The sequence below is a fragment of the Anser anser genome, assembly GCF_964211835.1.
Source record: "Anser anser genome assembly, chromosome: Z".
Lineage (NCBI taxonomy): Eukaryota > Metazoa > Chordata > Aves > Anseriformes > Anatidae > Anser > Anser anser.
In genome coordinates, this window is record NC_139723.1 from 34,954,229 (window position 1) to 34,975,429 (window position 21,201).

A 21,201-nucleotide genomic window follows, 5' to 3' on the forward strand; every position below is an offset into this window, starting at 1 on the left:
GCATAAAATGGTTTAATTTACCTGGGAGCCACCTCTACTGCTGACTCAATGTTGAAGCCGCTGTGGCGAATCCCTGAGTACAGCAGGGATGGCAAGGACCAGACGGCCCCTCTGCAGCACCGGTGGGGTCCCCTGCTGTGAACCCAGGCGTCCCTGTTTTGTCTGGGATCTCCATTTCCAGGCGGTACCAAGGGGACGTGACATTTTCGGTCGTAACAGCTGCGTTGGTTGCCTGTACACGGGAGTGATCCAAATCGCCATCCCTGGGCCCTGCAGGCCTCAGCCAGGCCTTGCGCTGCTGCCTGCTGCCTGTCTGCACGCCTCTTGGTGCCTGTGGTTCCTCTGAAGGTGTGCCCCCTTTTCTCTGAGAGCCCTTTTCATGGTTTATTTAAAGGACAAAGCTGCTTAGCTTGGCTAGGTGGGTTTAGTTGCCTGGAGCAAAACAAAGGCAGTAGATGCCTGTTGTCAGCAGGGATGTTCGGGGCAGGAGGCTGTGAAAAACACACCTGGTTCCCACTGAGTTTGCCTGCGTGAGAACTGCCGAACAGGAGCACTTTGTGAGAGACTGAAGCCCTGCTGGGGAGAGCAGCGCTGATTTCTCCAGCTCTTGAAATGTGAGAGTTTCTTGGCTTCCTAGGAATCAAAAAAAAAAAAAAGAAAAAGAAAAAAGAGGGGGCTAAAGATGGGCTGCAGGGAGGAGACTGGAGAGAGAAGTAAATGCAGAGAACCGAAGGGAACACGGGACATGATGTGGGTGGGGTGGAGAGGGCAAGAAAAGCAGGGACTGGGAATGCAAAAGCAGTTGTTGTCGTACAGCAGTAGGATTTCTCACTGCCAAGACACTGCAGGCCCAGAAGCTAGCTGCAGGGCCAGCTCCCTGGCAGGTACCTCGTGATCCCTGCCCCTTGCTCCCCTACCACAGCTGGAGGATCGCTCGCCTTGCTTGGTGGACAGCACAGGTCTCCTGCCTCTCCTGGACTTGGGGACCCGCCCAGCACACCACAAAACAGCCTCCTTCTCCCCGCAGGTCCTCTGCTGCTGGAGTCTGACACAGCTCCTTCCTCCCACTGGCGGCCGCCAAGGAGCTGACCCAGTTTCATTCGCTGGTGTTTAGATGTTTAATGAAGACTAGATGTTTAATGAAGACTAGCTAGTGCCCAGGGAGATATTATTTAGAATTTCTAATTACTGTTTAAATTATGAATGTGTGAAATGGATGAAACTTGCACTCCTGTACACAAAGCACCTAAAGAAGCTGTTTTTCTGACACCTACTGTCATACTCTGCATCTAATGCTCAGTCCTTGTTTACCAAAAATAAAGTGGAAGAGAGTGGAGTGCAAGGGCAGATTTTATGAGAACCTTGCTAGAGCAGTCAAAGCTAGAAATAAAGCCTATGACAGAAGCTACTAAATTGTTTTATCTAGCCACCTGAGCTGACAGTAATCAAGTGGGAGACAAATAGGTGGATGAGCAGGCATTTCACACTAAAATGCTTTGAAGAAGAAATCACAAGTCTCAACCCCGTGCCCTGCTGGAAAAAATAAAAAAATAGTGAGAGTCTGCCACAGTCCCAGAAACAGTGATAAGATGTCCCTTATTTTAATTATTTTTCCAGCACCTCTTAGTTGTATTCTGGTTCTAAATACTAAGTCCTGGAGGAATGCAAACCCTGGGCAAAAAACAGAGAGTAGGTGTTTGCAATGTCAGATGGAGAGGGTGGTCTGGCCACCCCTCCAGATCGCAGGGCCTGCCACATCCTTCGTTCTTTGCTCTGGGGACTTCCAGGTAAAAGCAGGACAGGTAAAAGCAGGACAGGTAAAAGCAGGACATCCGCCTGGGCTGTCCCAGTGCTGTGCCTCCTCTGTAACTTGGGGCTCATCACCCACAGTCTTTGCGCTTGCCTCTCCCTGCTGACGGGGATGCGACGAAGGTAAGTATGAAAAATACCTGACGCTGGAACACTTCTAGAGAAGGTAAAGGGATTTCAAGGCATGAGTTTACTGCCTGTTTCATAAAGCCTGTTAGGAGGACCGCAGAGGACTGCATTTTTCTTGTGAGTGCAGAAGTCCTGCTGCCTCCATACAAGGAACACCGCAGTTTGCTTTTGAAAACTCTCTGGTGTTGCATCCATTCTTTGTGAGACAATGCAAGGACAAGAAACCTCAAAAATACTTCCTCAGAAGAGAAAGCTCGAGAGCTTTATCAAAGTGTCATCTGCTCAAAAAAGCCCCACCACTAATAAACACAAAGCACAAAAGTGTGCAGGTCTCAGTTTCCCAGATTTGCACATCTTGAAAAGCTGTTAAGCTTCAGAAAGAAATAATAAGGAAGCAAAAAATAAATGAAAGGTGCAGAACTGTACACTAACTTGGTATTTATGTTCACAGCATTTTGTTAATGGGCCAGGGCCCCCAGCCATCCTATAAAAGCTGAACACACTTTAGGAACAGCACACAACGAGACTAATAAAGAGGCCATTGAGTTTTCAGGCAATGGGCACGAGGCAACTGTTGTTCAAAGCAAGGTAAACTCTCAATATGTGGTCACGAGCTGTGCTTGGGCCCCAGAAGGGGGCTGCAACTACATGTTCCCTGCTGAGTTCTTGCAGATGTTTTCAAGCCAGTCCTTCTGGAGGGATCAGGCTAGACAGGCAGTGAGTAGGGAATATGTAAAAGGCAATAAGCAGTGATATGGGATGCAAACATAGGTAGAACACAGCCTCTTCAGGAGTAGGCTGTGAGAAAGCTCAAAGGGTATCCCAGAGCGTTACCCGTGCCCCTTGTTTTGGAGAGATGGTAACAGTACATTTCTTTGCAGGGTGAGTATTTGTGTTTGTCACTGCCTTTTACAGCTATCCTGGAAGAACAAAACTGCTCCTACTGGCAAGTAAAAGGAACTAGGTCGTCCTTGCCTAGTATTAAACATTTGCATGGAGCTGTCTGGGAAAACTGCGTGAAGACAGATGAGTCCCTGAAGTCTGGGGATCATTGGATTTGCTGCCGGAGAAACCGTCCCTTGAGCGTCTTACTTTTGCAGGGGATCAAAGCTGTCCTTACTGCCTGTAGTGGGAGAAAGACTGTTAGGAGGCCTGGTAAGAAATAATGCACCACTGTAAACCAGGACAAACACCATTGTGCTGTGAAAGCAGCAACACAGCAGGTGAGTGGTGCTGAGCATGTCACGTGTATGTGGATTTACATACGGTGCTTGCTCAGATTAGTTAGTGGAAACTATTATAAAAGATCACGTTGAAACAGGCTTCTCTTTAGAAAAGTGCAGCTGCTTCTGAGCCAAAGGGTTAATTTTTTATATTAAAAAAGCCTCAGAAATTTCTTCATGATTTCATTCTTCCAGATGTGCCCTGCCAACTTGCTCAGCCTAAGGCCACAGCTCAAAATAGGGCATTGGCAGCATTATGAGCCTAAACAGTAACAGCTTCATCTGCTATTCTGTTCCTTCCTTTGCAGTCACAATAATGAAATCCAGGGGGAATTAAAAGCACTCTGACTGCAGAGCCCATCAGCCAGCCATTGTAATTTGGCTATGAAATAAATAACCATTGACTAGCAAGCACAATTAGCTAATAAGATTGGTGCTTCATCATAACCGCATTTCAAACAGGCTGCTGATAGAGTAAATTTGACACCAAAATAGCATCACAGGAAATGCTTATTCCTTAAAACTGATGGTGTGTCCAATTAAGCAATGTTGCAAAGAAACCGGCAGTGATTTTCTTCACGGGCTGCCATCTGGAGGGATTTCTCTGCAGGATGTTGTGCACAGACCTGTGCTGGTGAGCAGATTTTCCTGTTTGGCACCCTTCCCCTGGGCACAGCCAGGAGAGGATGGCTAAAAGCACTAGCTGCAAAGGCCATCCTGCCTCACGCTCTCCTCTGTGATACCATCCTCAAACATCTCTGTCTGGCTCAGCTCACCCCTGCACCTTGGGACATTCTGCTGGGACACAGTGCCTTGTCCCCTCTTCATGAGGACCAGGACACAAAAATGCCTGTGTTTTTTTCCCTGCAGACCATTTTGGTGGCTCCTAGAGAACGGACCTCACTGGGGCTGCAGGGTCTCATGGGCAGCCCACCCAACTCCTGGTGAGGCACAGCTCGCTCGCAAGCTGTTCTCTGAAAGGAAATTTGCAACATGCTTTATTTTTACTTGTACATAAAAGCCAACTGCTCATTTTTCTGTCTGTCCCCAGCCTCCAGCAAGCCACAAAAGGGCAGTGCATCTCCTGAGAGCCTGTGGCATCACAGGGATAATCCTGGTGCCGTGAAATCTCCAGCCTTCAAGGCACCTCCGGGCAGTATCAGTTGAGGAGAGCCCTGTTACCGAGATGGATGCTGCTCCCTGCTGGGCAGCGTGGCCTCAAACTCCCCGTCCTGTGCCTGCTGCCTCGGTGCCCTCTCCATCTCCTGAGCCTGCCCAGGGCTGGGCTCGCTGTGGTGCCAGGAGGTGCCGGGGCTGCCGTGCGGCTCGTTGCCGCCTTAGGAAAGGGCATCACCAGCTCCACAACCTTCTGACACACATCCACGGTCCCCCTCCTCCTGAGAGGGTTGCCTCCTGCCAACATGAGTCCCCCCGCGGCCTGGCGCGGCCTGGCGCCATGTCCCGCTGGGCGCCGCCGGCCTATGAGCGCTGCGTGAGCCTGAGCAGATAGGACACTGGCCTCGCCACTGGCCCCGGCCACGGTCAGGAGATGGGCCACAAGGGTCCCTGCACCGGCACTGCTGGTCCTTGACCTCCCCCTGCTCCTGCCCCTGCCTCCCCCAGCTAGTTTATCAGAGCCTGACCCGAGGCAGTGCACCCGAGGTTATTGCTCTGCAAGAGGAAGCAGAAAATCAGTCCTCGGGGCAAAGGTTCCCTCTTCCCTTTGCATTTGGGTTGCAGCAACAGTAGGGCAGGGTCAGAAAGTCATTTTATGCTCCCCAGCTTCTCATGTGCAAGGAGAGTTATGGCTCATCATGCCCAACCGTGCCATGTTTTTCCCTGCTGCCAGTCTCGTTTCGCTCTATAGCCACTCTTCCCTGTAAGGTGTGGGAAGTTATGGGGCCAGATCTATCATTCACTGCTGCTCTCCTAAGAGGAAAATGCTGCCTTCATAGAGGTGCAGAGATGTAACTTTCAACCTTTTTCCAATTCTCTTCTTGTCCCTGAGGCTCATATCCCCTGAACTACTTTTTTCTTTTCTTTTCTTTTTTTTTTTAACATCATCTAAATCACTGCAATCATATTTCTTTCTTTTCTCTGAAGAAACACAAGATCTTCATGGCATGGGTGAAACTGAGCCTGTGCTTCCACTGTCCGTATTTATTCTCAGCTACTGTTCTTTCCTCTGTCTGCCTGACAGTCCTTCTCTTCCCCAGCTTTCCAGCCCAGGCATTGCCACAGTTGTGCCTCCCAGTCACCCATTTGATTCTCTGCCGTACTCTGCAATATTCCCACATTAAGCCCTTGGACACCATGCACAATCCCCACTTCTGTCTTTGGGTTTAGACACCCCATAGGGAAAGAAAATGGAAGCTGTCTCCACTCTGCAACTCTTCCTTGTCCTAATAACTTCAGTGAAGGTAGACAGATGGACAGCAGCTTCAAATCTGTGCCCAGCATCTTACAAGATCAGTTGATGACCATGCAGTTCCAGTGTTATTTTAAGCTATAATCTCCTTGCTTTGTAGCTAAATGCTGGTAACAGAGAACACAGCTCTGTTGCTACCTTCTTGCATGCTCCATGCTATGATTCCAGTTCCTGCATATGTGTGTCACTGTATAACACTAGATAAACCCAGGGCTCCTACTCTAATACAAAATATTACTCATGGAATTTCAGTTGCAGTTGGCTCTGTCTCCCCTTAATCATGCTACAAGCAGAGTGGAGAACAGAAACACACTTTCAAGCACTTGTGAATAACTCACAATGAAATGGCTTGAACAAGGATCCAAAGGCCTTATGCCCTTGTGGTTTTTCAACTGCACTTTTCAAGTAGCATTTAAGTGAAAGGGCAGGATGCCAGGTCCCTGCTTGGTACAGCACTGTGCATGTAGTCACAACTGTGAATGCAGGTGGCAATCTCTTTGCAATCCAGTCAGAGTTAGAACACAGACTCATATCCAAACAACCCCAAAGTTTTGGATTCAGTGTGTGTTTTTTCTTGGGTCCAGCTATAATTTAAATATTGTGATTTACTTGTAGCGCTCCCTTTGAGAAGATGTGAGGAAGTTATCTACACCACACTTGTTACAGGTCAGGTAGCATGGAGAGACTCACACTGATTGCTGCAGGATTTTGTTGCACCTTTCAACTGAAACCCAAGAGCACCTGAAAGTGACTAATGTCTTCAGTAACTGGCACTTTTTGATTAAAACCTCCCTCAGTTAATGATGTTAGAAGAGCATAGTGCCACATGCTGAGTCCCCAGAGCTTTTGTGTTCTTTGTTACTCACCTCTCCTCTGTAAGACCACAGCTGGAGGGTGGCAGACCACCCTGGCCCTGTACACATGGGTATATACATGCAAGCTCTTCTAACTGCAAGTTTGGCCCTGCATTGGTCTCATGGTGTCCTCTTCTGCACAAACCCTCAGCACCATCTGCTGAGAGTAAGGACTGAAGGAGCGTGGGACAAAGGTGGGTAGAAGGAGTGTAGCCGAAGGGGGCTGCTGAAGCCCAGGTGTAGGGATGCTTGTGGGGACACAGCACAAGTCCTGGGATAATGCAGACTGCTGCAAAGCCAGTAGAAGTGTTTGCAAATTTGGATCCCCCATGTTTATACTCTTCGAATCTCTTACGAAGTTTCTCAAGTGTCCCTTCAAGTGTCTTTGCCCTAGGATAACCGCAGCCACTTCAGAGGAGGACGTGCCCCCCATAGGAACCGGGGGAAGCCCCCATTATAAATGCCTGCCACTGATCACTGAGCTATGCATTTAACTAGCTCATCAGCAAACAGCAGGTCCGTCAGGCCAGGCACAATGCAGGCAGCTGTTTCCTTGATGAAAAGCACACACACCGTGCAACCATTTCCTCGAGGACTGCAAGCCTGCTTTCTGTCACAGGTGACAGTACCACTGACCACAGTGGTCCCCTTCTAGAGGAGCACCTTTCACTTCAGAGAAGGCCAGAATAAACCTGCAGAGCTTTGCTGATCTGGCCATCTCCCCTCAGTGCCTGTCTTGCCCCCAGAGGGCAGACAGGCACTGTGGGGAAGCAAAACAGGTCAGCTTGGCCTCAGGGTGCGAATGAGGGCTGGTGCACCCATTTCCTCCTGTACGGGACAATGCTGGTGGTGCTGGGGACAGGCCTGGAGCTGGCTGTCCTTGGGAGGGAGCTGTGCTCCTCGGGCTTTCTGCAGAAATAGAAATATGTAGCAGTTTGGCACTAGTAGATGAAGTGGATGGAGCCTTAGGCCAAGAGAATGTACTTTTAATCTTTTGTTTTTGAGCAGAGGAAGTGTAACACAGAATCAGTTGAAACTAGAATACCAGGGAGCAGGAAGAAGACTTTAATTACAAAGTTTCCTAATCTTGAGGTAAGAGGAACAGAGAAGCCATACATAGAATATGTAGAGAATCACCGGGAGACATACAGAGACCAGCCAGGAGGAGGTGAAGCCCCGGGCCCAGAAATGCTGCTGCAGGATGTAGACGGCATGCAAAGGAGATGTGGAGGAGGGAGGACTGTAAATTAGGCTAGTGGAAAACCAGGTTCCCTCCTTGGAGGCACCCAGCTTGAGCTGTAGCACTCATAAAGAAAACTTTGTAGAAAAATCTCTCAGCTTATCGACTCAGCAGAAACCTAAGGTCAAACCCTGTTGTGGCAGCTGGCGTGCATAATCCCCACAACACTTTCAGGCCATCTGCACCCCCCCAAGTGAAAAGAAAGAGGATGGCCATCCAGGCCGCAGCCCCTCCGCCACGCCTGGTCTCCTGTCTCCATGTGTGCAAGAGTTTTCTCCACGCCCAGCCTCCAGCCCCTGCCTCCCTGCTCAGTCACACACCTCCTCTTTCCCCCCGCCCCGATCACCCCTGGCTCTCCTCCCAGCAGGCGACTCACAACCTCACAGTGCCATCAGCTGGGCGACCGCGGTGACCTGCCTGTCCCCGGAGCACCGAGGGCCTTCTCTGCAGGACGCACACACACACACACGGGGTGCATTCGCATCACCACCGCTTTCGTGCGCCAGGAGAGGAGGGCAAAACACAGGAATGGGATGAGGAGGTCCTGAGCACGTTTGAGAGGGCAGTGGCTGATCACAGTATCATCACACAGTATCACAGATTTCTAGGTTGGAAGAGACCTCAAGATCATCGAGTCCAACCTTCGACCTAACACTAAGTACTCCACTAAACCATATCGCTAAGCTCTACATCTAAACGTCTTTTAAAGACCTCCAGGGATGGTGACTCCACCACCTCCCTGGGCAGCCCGTTCCAATGCTTAATAACCCTTTCGGTAAAGAAGTACTTCCTAATATCCAACCTAAAACTCCCCTGTCGCAACTTTCGCCCATTCCCCCTCGTCCTGTCACCAGGCACGTAGGAGAACAGACCAACCCCCACCTCTTTACAGCCTCCTTTAAGGTAACTGTAGAGAGCGATAAGGTCGCCCCTGAGCCTCCTCTTCTCCAGGCTGAACAAGCCCAGCTCCCTCAGCCGCTCCTCGTAAGACTTGTTCTCCAGACCCCTCACCAGCTTGGTCGCCCTTCTCTGGACTCGCTCGAGCACGTCCATGTCCTTCCTGTAGCGAGGGGCCCAAAACTGAACACAGTACTCGAGGTGCGGCCTCACCAGAGCCGAGTACAGGGGCACAATCACTTCCCTAGACCTGCTGGCCACACTGCTTCTTATGCAGGCCAGGATGCTGTTGGCCTTCTTGGCCACCTGGGCACACTGCTGGCTCATATTCAGCCGACTATCAACCAATACTCCCAGGTCCCTCTCGGCCAGGCAGCTTTCTAACCACTCCTCTCCCAGCCTGTAGCTCTGCTTGGGGTTGTTGCGCCCCAGGTGCAGGACCCGGCACTTGGCCTTGTTGAACTTCATACAGCTGACCTCAGCCCATCGGTCCAGCCTATCCAGATCCTCCTGCAGAGCCTTCCTGCCCTCGAGCAGATCGACACACGCACTTAGCTTGGTGTCATCTGCAAACTTACTGAGGGTGCACTGGACGCCCTCATCCAGATCATCGATAAAGATATTAAAGAGGACCGGCCCCAGTACCGAGCCCTGGGGGACACCACTAGTGACCGGCCTCCAACCAGATTTGACTCCATTCACCACAACTCTCTGGGCCCGGCTATCCAGCCAGTTTCTAACCCAGCGAAGCATACGCCAGTCCAAGCCCCGAGCTGGGAGGGGACACAGCCAGGACAGCTGGCACAGCCTGGCCAGAGGGATGTCCCATGCCATGGGGTGTCATGGTCAGCTAAAACAGCTGGGGTAAAGAAAGAGGAAGGGGGGGGATGTTTGGAGTGATGGTGCTTTTCTTCCTAAGAAATCATTATGCATGATGAGCCCCGCTTTGCTGGAAGTGGCTGAACACCTGCCTGCCAATGGGAAGCAGAGAATGAAGTCTTTGTTTTCCTTTGCTTGCACACGTGGCTTTTGCTTTACCTAGTAAACACTCTGTATCTCAAGCCATGAGTTATTGCACTTTCACATTTCTGATTCTCTCCTTCATCCAACCTGGGAGAGTGAGCAAGCAGCTGTGTGGTGCCGAGCTGCCTGCTGTGATTAAACCACAACAGCATGCCAGCACATCTTTCCCTGCAGGTTAAAGCTCTTCCTTCCTCATCCCTTCTTACCTGCTGCTCCCTCACCCTCTACAAAACAAAAACATTCAGTAGCAGACACTTTTACCATGATGTGCTTGCTTTTATACCTTGTGAAAAATCTCCCCCTCTTTGCTCTTTTTCCTTCTGCTGTTTCCTCACTTTGCCTCTTTTCTTCCTGCTCATGCGTGCAAGAGCTTTTCAAAATGTTCTTTTAAAATGTGAAGTGACTTCTGGGCTGGTGGCTCCAGGCCAGCCCTTCATACGTGGTGGCTAAGAAAATGTACTTATTCACTGCTTTTTGACATGGGTCAAAGCTTACTGCAATAGGCACTTCAGCATGAGAGGAGCAACCTCAGAAACTGACAAACTGTTACGACCTGAAGAACTCAGCCTTCATCTTCTGGGACAGGTGGCTCCTGAGCAATATCCTTAACTTTGTTTTCACATACTGGGATTTTCTTTTCTTTTCATCAGGTCTTGCAAATTCTCTTGGTTCTACTTGAATGGTGCACATAGTTATATCCTACCTGTATAGGTATATCCTGCATCTTAAAGGGTACCTCCCTCTCTCTATATATATGAATTAAACAAACAAACAAATTCGCAGTAGTTAACAAAAATTTACCTGAGTCCTTTAGATCTTTACCTTGTCTGACATAAAGAGTAAGTAGTAGGAGAACAAAACACAGAGGGGCAGGCTGAAGTGGCCTCCACAGCAGCCAGCACTCTGTGAAGCAGTGACTCGGTAGGAAAAAAGGCAGCCCCCAGCTACTGGAAACGAGCACCAGGCACCGATCCTGCTCTTCCTAGCACTGCCCGAGGAAGTGCTGAGTGCTGGGGAGGGTGCACGCCTGCCTCCCAGCACAGCCCCTCAGGGCACTCCTCCTGATGCTGCAGAGAAGGACACTTTGCCCTGGAGGGGCTGTTCTGGATCCCAGAGGAGTCAGGAGCTTGGTGCTGTGCCAAGGTGGTGCTGTGCTTCCGGAGGGCTGGCACCAGCACGGGGCGACAGACTGCCCTCTGACTTTGTTACCAGAACTGGTTTTACTGGGCTTGGTGCTCCCTTTTATTACTGCCAGAGCTCATTTATTTTCACGTAAGGCCAGTTTGCTGGGAGGGATATTTTATTTCAGTTCTAGTAATCGTGAACTCTGTGACAATTCCGGGCACCGAAGAAGTGGTGCTTCCCTTAGCGTTAATTGCACCAAAACCACGCAAAAACCGTCTCTATTCCGTGTCCTCCGACACCACTCACAGTTTTTGTTATTGCCTTACTGACCCGAACAAGACTGAGACCCAGAGCTCAGCTGCAAAAAAAGAAGCCGCTGTGATTCCTCTGGCACCACGGCACATGCTGGGAAACCCTGGGTGCGGGAGCCTGCCCCAAGGGAAGGAAACAGGCACCTACAAGAGATAGAGGAGAGGACTCGAAGTGCAGGTGCGTGGTGGAGTGGTACTTGTGGGATGGCAGCAATCTAGTGCCTGAAGCTCACATATATGAGAATAAGAAGCGGGAAAGTAAATGACTGCAGGATCTAAAAGTTAAAAGGCAGTTTGGAGAAAAACAGAAGGGGGCTAACCGAGTGGCTTAGGAAATATTCTCTCTTGAGACTTCAGAAGTGTTTTAAAGCAGGTTTTGGGGCACATGCAGGTAATGACCTTTGTAAGAACACACAGAACACCAGGAGCATGCACAGGCCCTTTCACCAAAACCAAAAAATTAATCTGTGTAAAGTGGATGCATAAATAAAAATGAAAATTGTGTATCTGCATTTGTGTATCTGCCTACAACACATTTAGTAGTAGCACATTTAGTACAGTATGTGTGGTATGGACACACGCAAAAACCTGTGTGTAACTACAGAAAGCTGCCTAAGCAGTATAAAGCAGGTCAAGACTGCATGTGTTGGGCTTTCTTCGTCTGAGCAGTGCCCGTGCTGACTCAGGGTGTGCAAGTGTCTCGTGCCAGGTTGCGGCCAAGGGAAACACAACCTTCCTGACCCACGCAGGTGGCAAACCCTGGCCCATTCCCTGCTCACAAACCCTCTGGCTGGTGGCGTTTTCCATCCAAATTCCTTCACATCCGCTGGGCAAAGGTAAGGCCGAGCATTGTCTGGCCCCAGCCCTCATCCCTGCGGGGTGTTCGGGTTTCTGCCAGGGGCCCCTGGCTCGGCAACGCACCGGCAGCACTTCTCTGGCAGTGAACACATCACACTGGAGCTGGGACAAAAACGATCTTATCCTCCTTGTCCTGGCGGTGTGTTTTGTACCAAGCAGTGACTTGGCTTTTTCACCAACCACATCGAACCCTTTTCCTCCTTCCTCACAACTCAGTGCCACTGAAGACAGATTCACCACTGACATACAGGACTTTAAATGAGGAAAGTATATTTTAAAACCTTGGAGGGTTTTGACTACATCGTTTGACATTTTATTTCTACTGGCATGGGTCTATCATTAAGTGAAGAGCCTTTCAAACCTCATTTCTTTTTTGTATGTTTTCAAAAAAAAAAAAAAAAAAAAGAATGCCTTATTGTGTACAAAAATAGCAATGCAGAAGATTTCAATCTATATTCCAGGGGATGGAAATTGTTGTCTCATGGATCAATTGTTCAAGTCTCAGAACGCATCTTGCTCTCCTCCCTTTCTGATAGAAAGGCTACTAAGAAAATTGACCAAAAATCAAAGCCCCTATTATACCATGTATTCATATATAACAAACAGTTCCTATCTCAAAGCAATGCTTCTGCGTGCATTTTAATTCTACTGTTACAGAGCCTGTTGAAATAGCAAAGTAGATTTGATAGCCACAGCCTTTTCTGCATGTGCATCAATAACACCTTGTTGTGTTTCATTCAGTTCAGTGGCTGGCTGACGGGAGGTTGAAAAGAACAGTAGCAAGGCCTGTTTTCCCCCGTCCAGTGTCCTCTGTTCTCCGTATGAATCAGAACACTATGAGAGGCGCAGGCCTCCATCAGTTTGGGAAACCAGCAGGCACTTTAATCAAAAATTCTCTGTTCAGTTCTTTAACTGCAGCTAACAGTTCGTTTGTTCAAAAAAAAAAAATAAAAAATCAGAAGTTGTTGGTAGGGAGACAAAAGTTGCACAGAACCTATTTTCTAAGAACCATGATCAAAACAGTGCAGTAATTACAGTCAGTGCAAAGGGCCACCTCTGGACTGGCTTCCGAGGCTTTGGTGTTCTTCAGAGTAATAAGGTGATAAACCAAGCACCGAAGAGACACCGCCGTCACAACCTCTTACCCACCACTGTGGCTCCCAGGCAGCTCTGGGGGTGGCACATGAAAGTTCTCCCACCCAGCCCCAATTTTTTAAGGTAGCGTCCTGGGAGGAAGGTCAGTGACGTCTTCACTGTTCCTGAACGTCTCCACCCCATAAGCTGTTTAAGCCTTGTTTAAATCGAAGCGACGGTCCCTCTGCTTTTCTGCCTGCCACCTGGCTGTATGCTGTGTGACCTTTGGGAAGAGCGGTTGCCTGAAAAACAAACAAACAAACTAAAAAACAACTACACAACAACAACAACAACCCAGGTGCTGGGGAAAAAAAAGAGATAGAGGGAGAGGGGAAAGGAAGGGGGAAGGGGGAAGGGGGAAGGGGGAAGGGGGAAGGGGGAAGGGGGAAGGGGGAAGGGGGAAGGGGGAAGGGGGAAGGGGGAAGGGGGAAGGGGGAAGGGGGAAGGGGGAAGGGGGAAGGGGGAAGGGGGAGGGGAAGGGGAAGGGGGAGGGGAAGGGGAGGGGAGGGGAGGGGAGGGGAGGGGAGGGGAGGGGAGGGGAGGGGAGGAGGGGAGGGAAGGGGAGGGAAGGGAAGGGAAGGGAAGGGAAGGGAAGGGAAGGGAAGGGAAGGGAAGGGAAGGGAAGGGAAGGGAAGGGAAGGGAAGGGAAGGGAAGGGAAGGGAAGGGAAGGGAAGGGAAGGGAAGGGAAGGGAAGGGAAGGGAAGGGAAGGGAAGGGAAGGGAAGGGGAGGGGAGGGGAGGGGAGGGGAGGGGAGGGGAGGGGAGGGGAGGGGAGGGGAGGGGAGGGGAGGGGGAGGGGAGGGGAGGGGAGGGGAGGGGAGGGGAGGGGAGGGGAGGGGAGGGGAGGGGAGGGAGGGGAGGGGAGGGGAGGGAGGGAAGGGAAGGGAAGGGAAGGGAAGGGAAGGGAAGGGAAGGGAAGGGAAGGGAAGGGAAGGGAAGGGAAGGGAAGGGAAGGGAAGGGAAGGGAAGGAAGGGAAGGGAAGGGAAGGGAAGGGAAGGGAAGGGAAGGGAAGGGAAGGGAAGGGAAGGGAAGGGAAGGGAAGGGGAGGGGGAGGGGGGAGGGGAGGGGAGGGGAGGGGAGGGGAGGGGAGGGGAGGGGAGGGGAGGGGAGGGGAGGGGAGGGGAGGGGGGAGGGGAGGGGGAGGGGAGGGGAGGGGAGGGGAGGGGAGGGGAGGGGAGGGGAGGGGAGGGGAGGGGAGGGGAGGGGAGGGGAGGGGAGGGGAGGGGAGGGGAGGGAGGGGAGGGGGGAGGGAACTCGAGGAGACTCGAGGAAAGGAAAGGAAAGGAAAGGAAAGGAAAGGAAAGGAAAGGAAAGGAAAGGAAAGGAAAGGAAAGGAAAGGAAAGGAAAGGAAAGGAAAGGAAAGGAAAGGAAAGGAAAGGAAAGGAAAGGAAAGGAAAGGAAAGGAAAGGAAAGGAAAGGAAAGGAAAGGAAAGGAAAGGAAAGGAAAGGAAAGGAAAGGAAAGGAAAGGAAAGGAAAGGAAAGGAAAGGAAAGGAAAGGAAAGGAAAGGAAAGGAAAGGAAAGGAAAGGAAAGGAAAGGAAAGGAAAGGAAAGGAAAGGAAAGGAAAGGAAAGGAAAGGAAAGGAAAGGAAAGGAAAGGAAAGGAAAAACAAGAAGGTTGCACTGATGAGGAGCCTAGTGGGGGAGTTTGTGTGGGATGTGGGCTTTGGTACATGCCAAGATGCCTGCCCTCAAAAGCACAAAAGGCCTCTGGGTCAGTGGTGGGAGTCAGCTGTCTTTTCTTTAAGACATGAAAAGAAGGCCCTTTCAAAGTAACAGACCACGGTGACTTTAAGCTGTAGAAGGAGAGAGCTCAATTAATTCCAGAGCACATATAAGCCATTTCTTTGGCTGTAGCAGTTGCCGCAGGGTCCAGCCCTCCTCAGATCCAGCACAAAGCAAATATGCTGTGTCATAAAGGCTACCCCTGGCCGTCTTCCTACCTTGCTGTTTTGCTAGCTTGCTTTCTCAGCTGGAGTTTTAGTATCAGCTTTATCTCAAAGCTTTTTCCACACAGAAATGCAACAACCTACTGTCTCCTCTTCACATCGTACACAGATGTATCTGGCACTGCAAATAAATCGAAACGCTGCAGTCCGAACACAGTTCGAAGAAAACACAGACATAGCATAACCTTGTACTTGGAGCTGAAAGAAAAGAATCTCAACATTGTAATTCTCACGAGTTTCAAGATAATAAGAGTTCCTAGCAGGCAGCCACTTTATTAAGGCTAAATCTTGCCCTGTGCTTCAGATATTAAACTGTAAAGAATCAGTGTGTTCAGTGCCAGGATGAAGTTGCTCTGGGGCAAAGTTCTTCGTTCATTTTCACCTCTCTGTTGTAAAGCAGCATTACAAATTTCTTAAATAATGTTTCTAATTTCCACTCCACGTAGAAACAGATGAAATCCAACATCTATTGCTATTATTCTGTGATCATCCAAGCCGGTCCATTCTGGTTTTAGGGAACTGAAGTGTTTCTTCCTCCTACAACTTTCTTGCCCATGTTTGTTTCCTTTGATTCTTCTTCCCATGACATATCTTTTTGGCCTTAAGAGACTTAATTTACAAGATACTCTCTATCCCATATAGCATTCTCTTAACAGAGCCTCTGCTCATCGTTTACATTAGTAACTAATCTGTAAGACCCCTACCTAACCTGTTTCTTTTGCCCAGGATTTGGGCTCACAAGGGCTAAAGTCTCACAAGTGTTCCTGACACTGAAGGCTTCACATAGTTCACATGTCCCTTGTCACTCTTGTATGATGGCTGATAAAGTAATATGGGCCTCAGTGTGCTTTTAAACATTCCCTTTTTACAGAAGAATCATCTACTAAATTAGAGAAATATTATCTTGATGCTGGAATGGTATTAAAGTGCTTAATTCGTTACAATTCTTTGTCTTCTCTTCTAAATTAAGTCATCCTGCTTTTTTTTTTTTTTTTTTTTCTGAAAAGGCAACACTTCAAATAAATATTGGATGAAAAAAAAATCTAACATTCACTTTTTTTTTTTTTTCTCCCAGATTTATTGTTTCACCTCATTCAACCTGAAATTTACCATGACAAGGTCTAGGGACCTCCATGCAGTTTGTTGGATTACTCCTCCTGTTGAGAAAGCTAATGAAGGTACAGGAATTCTCATCCTCTTTTTCCTGCTGCATCAAGCACTAATATGCCATTACTGTTTCCTTCAGGGCAATGCTAATAATCTGAAATACCTCTCAGCAGTCCTTCCTGTTTCAACAGTCCCCCATCACAGAAAAAGAACACAATCAACTTTAGAGAAAATCTTATTAGATATTTTGTTGCTCAATTTATGTTTGCAGCAATGCTAAAGGAACCCATAAAAACATGGAATTATTTCCCAAAGGTGAGCCTTCCCTTGCATCTGCAACTTTGTAATGAGAGAGCATATAAGAAGAGATGTGTGGTTGAATCTTCCCACATACTCCAGATTTCAAATTAAAGAACCCACAGCTTCAGAAATCACATCTTCCGCCCACTCCTCCTCACTGTGGCCCTTCAAAGGGTTTCACAACCAAACCTGCCCATTCTGAGGCTTGTGTTACCAGTGCCTCTGGACATCTGACTACAGGCACTGCTTCTGACCCAGCTGCCTACTCGTCTCCCACGCCAACACACTAAAAATCCTTAGTTTTGTTTCTGAACTCTTTGGGGAAAATGTCATTGAAGCCTCTTATCTTTGATTTGTGCCATAAGATGGTGAGTCTGCAGCCTCCTTGAGAAGCTGCTTTTAGAAATGTAGGCACTAAGTTTATTTTAAGACCTGGAGCTGTCTTCTTGAAATGCTCCTGTATTTTTTTTTAACCTTAGGAAGACATGACGGGTATGTGCAGTTTTAAAGAAAAAGTCCTACTCTGAAAGGATGTAATCACTAAGAAGATGAAATATCTCTGAACTTTGAAACTGCTTGCTGCTAGTTTGGTACGGAACAGAAATGATGTATGCAAAGGGAAGATGGCCGGAAGGGTTGCAATGGAGCAGTCCCAGCCATCATTCAGTCCTACCGCTTACCTGTTGGCCATCAACAGCCACATACCCTGGCAAACGCAGGCTGCTGACTTCCATAGAGGTGGTCTGAAACAATCCAAGAGATTCCTGAGATGTCCTCAACCCAACGCCTATTGTGTTTTTTCTGTTCAGGGCTACCTAAATCAGCAGGTGTGCAAGACAGGAAGGCTGCTCTGACTTAAGTAGCACGTGGGAATGTCCTGGTACCAGCAGTAAATGTTTCCTCTGCAGGTGTAAGACTCCTTATTTCTTGTCAGACTGAGGTGTCAGCCTGATCAGGCAGTCTTCACTGATAGCCATGATTTTTCTTCCTGTTCTTTTGTATGAAATTTCCACTTGTGAGAAGTATAAAACAAGCATATAAAGTGAAACTATGTATGACAAAGTGAGGGCTGTTTCCTTGAGTTTCTCTGCTGACTCTTTATGCCTGTGGACTGTTAGCAAAGATGACTGCAAAACTCTGGGGCAAACATTAACGTAGCAATGCATGTGAAATTATTAGTTCGGAACACAAAAACAACTGACTCGAGACACAATAACCACTTTATCTCCACAAGAACAATTTATGCAGGTGCGGCCACGGAAAATGCTAGCACAGGTTGTGGGTGTTACCTGGGGGAAAGGAAATACTGGATAGCTGGAGGGTGCCATAAATGATCAAACGGCAGCCAAGGCCCAGACCATGCCAGGTAAGGTACTTGTGGGAGACCTGTAGACAGTGTGGTGAGACTGAAGCGACACATCCTGACACCTTCCTCCTCCAGTATTTCCCCTCATCCATGGCTGTCCCCATGCTCACTGTGAGTGCTGGTTTGAGTGCAAGGAGGGGAGGCCGAGCCCCGCGCCTGCAGCAGGGCCTGCTTCCACCCTGTGGGCTCCTCGGGACAGACGGAGGATTGCAGATATGGTTACAGAGGGCTCGCAGAGACCTGAATGCCTTTAAGGAGGTTCCTGCACTGTTAGGTGGCAAACCTGCCCTGACCGTGATGGATCTCCACAGCGTTAGGTGTCTCCGGTCGCTGTGCGCGGTGCCGCAAGCTGCTCTCCACCCAGCGTGTGTTTCAGGGCTGCATCTTTGCAGAACATCACGGCTATGGAATTGCTATTCCCTTGTGAGCAGTGTGCTGAAAGTAGAAACCATCTTTTTTTTTCTTAAATTGGATTAGCAGGCTCTGAGATGAAGCAAGGCTGCCTGCCAGGATACCCGGCCACATGAATGATGTAAATAAACCACACCCCGCAGCGTTTAGTGCTGCAGTGCCCGGGGACACACCCTTCAGCGCTGCGGTGCCCCGGGGGCCAAACGACCCCCGGGACCCCGATTTAGCACCACCCCCGGCCCCCCCTCCATCCGGGCGCGGGTCTCGAACCCCGGTCCACCTCGCTCAGCCCCTCCCAGCGCCTGCCCTCCGGCGCCTGCCCTCCCTCCCCGCCCGCCGGCTTCACGTGCGCCCGCCGCCCGCGAGCATGCGCAGAAGGCGAGGCGGCGTCCTGGCGAGCATGCGCCCTGAGGGCGGCGGCGGCGGCGGGCGGGGAGCGCCGGTGGCGGCGCGTCGGAGGCTGCTGCAGCCTAGGCTTCGGCTTCGGCCTCGGCCTCGGCCTCGCCTCCCGTCCTCGCTTCCCGTCCTCGGTCGCCATGGACGAGCAGAGAGTGAGTGCGGCCGCGGCGGGGCCGGGGGGCGCCCCCCCTCCCCGCCTGCCCCCCGTGAAGGCGGTGTCCGTTAGCGGAGGGGGGGGGGGAGGGGCTGTAGGCCCTGTCACGGGGGGTGGGGTGGGTCGGGGGTTGGCGTTGGGGTTAGGGGCGGAAAGCTCCGAGGTGGCTGCTTGGCCCCCCGAAAGGGCTCCCGCTGCCGTCCCCGCCAGGCTGGAGCTGCTGCTGGTGGTGGTGGCCTGAATCCCGCGGGTCAGGGCTGTTCGCTGTCTCACCGTGGCATTGCTGCGCTCATGCCCCTAAAGGTGAGGCGTGAGTTGCCGACAAGGAGTATGCCTCGTAAGTGCTAGCGTCAGTCTAAGTCTGTCTCTCCTTAAGTGAATGAGTCCTTCAGGGAAGGAAGGAGGGGGGGAGAGGGCTGCAGCGCTTTGGATGCTGCAGGTGGATCCTCCCAAGAGGCCTCATTGATTGTGTGTGAGTGTCGGCGCTGCCAAGGTGTTCTGAGCACAGTAGTGATGTTGCAGTCCGCCTCTGATTTCGCCACACTTCATCTCTTAATTTACTCTCGTCCCTTGTGTCGTCTTAAGTACTTTTCCAAACTCTGGCAGCTTCTTTGTATGTAAGAAGTGCAGAAGATTAAATTCGTAGAGGCTAGGTAAGCAAGTCTTTTTTTGTTTGAAACTTGAGCTGCACCCAAAGGTTCAAATGACATAGGATTTTGTGTCATTTGAACCTTTGCAGAAGCTGAGTTCTCCATCCAGCCATGTCATAAAACTTCAGCGTGATCTTGAACAAGTTGATAACTTGCTTCTTAAACAAAACTGATGTAATCGTTTAATTTGCTGAAGTTTACTCTTTAACTTTTATGAGGTCCCCAGCTGCTTCAACAGGTGCTGTGCGATGTCAGTTACTGGCTATTCAGAGAGAGGTATATTGTCTTACTTTTATTCTCCTGGCAAGACTACGAGACACCACATGATGCAGGGCTCCATCTCCTTTTTCATACCCTTTTATGTGCTTTGTCCTTTGCCCATCAGCACCGTTGCTTTACAGGTGCCATATCCTCTTTCTGCAAAAAGGGTGTTAGGTTCGGAGAACAAGAGAAGGGCGTAAAACTGAAGAACAGCGTAGAGCTCAGTGATAGCAGCAAAAATGTCCTCTGTATAATAAATGTGCCATATTACTTCGAAAATTAATTTGAAACTGACCCTTATATCCTCACTGAACACACGCTAGCCAGAGAGGAGACTAAAAGAAAACTACTTATAATAGGATTATATGAAGTAATGCATTCATCAATGGGCAATAGATTTAAATTTCCTGTGGCTTAGAAATACCAAGAAACTTTACTAAGCTTGATGCTGTAGTCATTCTTTTACAAATTAATTTAGAATGTAAACGTAAGCTGCTTATGCTGGTAATTTTTCTAGCACTGCTTTCATTTTGTATAACTAGTGAATTTTGAGATATCCCTTTTATGAGAAGAAATGGCACAAGTGGAGAGGCCTGAACTTTTGTGACTTGGTATGTTTGGAAGAAAATTTCATGTATATTAATAATTAGAAAACATATTAGCAGTTGAAAGCTGACTTTCTGTTCTGGTGGCTTGGGCATTGGTGGTGTATTGAATTGATGTGGCAAGGTTTTGGTAGTTGGGAGGCTGCAGGGGTGGCCTCTGTGAGAAAATATCGGAGCTGTCCTCTTGTCAGGTAGAGACAGTTCCAGCTGGCTCCAAAATGTGCCTGCTGCTGGCAAAAGCTGAGCCCACCAGCGATGTTGACGGTGCCTCTGTGATAACGTTATTTAAGAAAAGTCAGAAAACACTCTGCAGCAGCTGTTGTGGGAGAGAGGAGTGAGAAAATGTGAGAGAAGCAGCCCTGCAGCCCCTCAGGTCAGTGCAGCAGGAGGGCAGGAGGTGCTCCAGGCAGCCAGCAGCAGTTCCCCTGCGGCCTGTGCAGGGAGAGGCCCCTGGTGGAGCAGGCTGTGCGAGGGATGGTGTTCTTAGTTTTTTTTTTTATTATTCACTTTCCTAATCTGTCATTAACTGGCAATAAATTCATAGGATCATAGAAGGGCTTGAGTTGGAAGGGACTATAAAGATCTTCCAACTCCAACCCCCCTGCCGTGGGCAGGGATGCCACCCACTAGATCAGGGTGTCCAAGGCCCCATCCAGCCTGGCCTTGAACACTTCCAGGCATGGGGCATCCACAGCTTCTCTGGGTGACCTGTGCGAGTGCCTTACCACCCCCATAGCAAAGGATTTCTTCCTAAAGTCTAATCTAAATCTACCTTTTTTTTAGTTTAAAGCCATTACTCCTTGTCCTATCCTTACACCCCCTGACAAAGAGTCCCTCCCCTGCTTTCTTGTAGGCCTCCTTCAGGTACTGGAAGACCTAATGATCCTTCCCCAAACCGAGGAAGGATACCTGTTTTGCCTATGGTGGCAATTGCTGAGAGAGTTCCTTGTCCTTACCACAACACATG

General features: G+C 49.6%; 1 protein-coding gene across 5 annotated transcripts in view; it reads left to right on the forward strand.

Annotated features, from left to right (window-relative positions):
• Positions 1 to 18,556: 18,556 nt before the first annotated feature.
• The window catches only part of FSD1L (fibronectin type III and SPRY domain containing 1 like), a 32,891-nt gene continuing 30,246 nt past the window's right edge, over positions 18,557 to 21,201 (forward strand). For all 5 annotated transcript variants that reach the window (XM_083815980.1, XM_083815984.1, XM_083815981.1 and 2 more), the window contains exon 1: positions 18,557 to 18,716. In XM_083815980.1, coding sequence (XP_083672106.1) covers positions 18,702 to 18,716 — 15 coding nt within the window. In that variant the 5' untranslated portion in view covers positions 18,557 to 18,701. The remainder of the gene's footprint in view (positions 18,717 to 21,201) is intronic.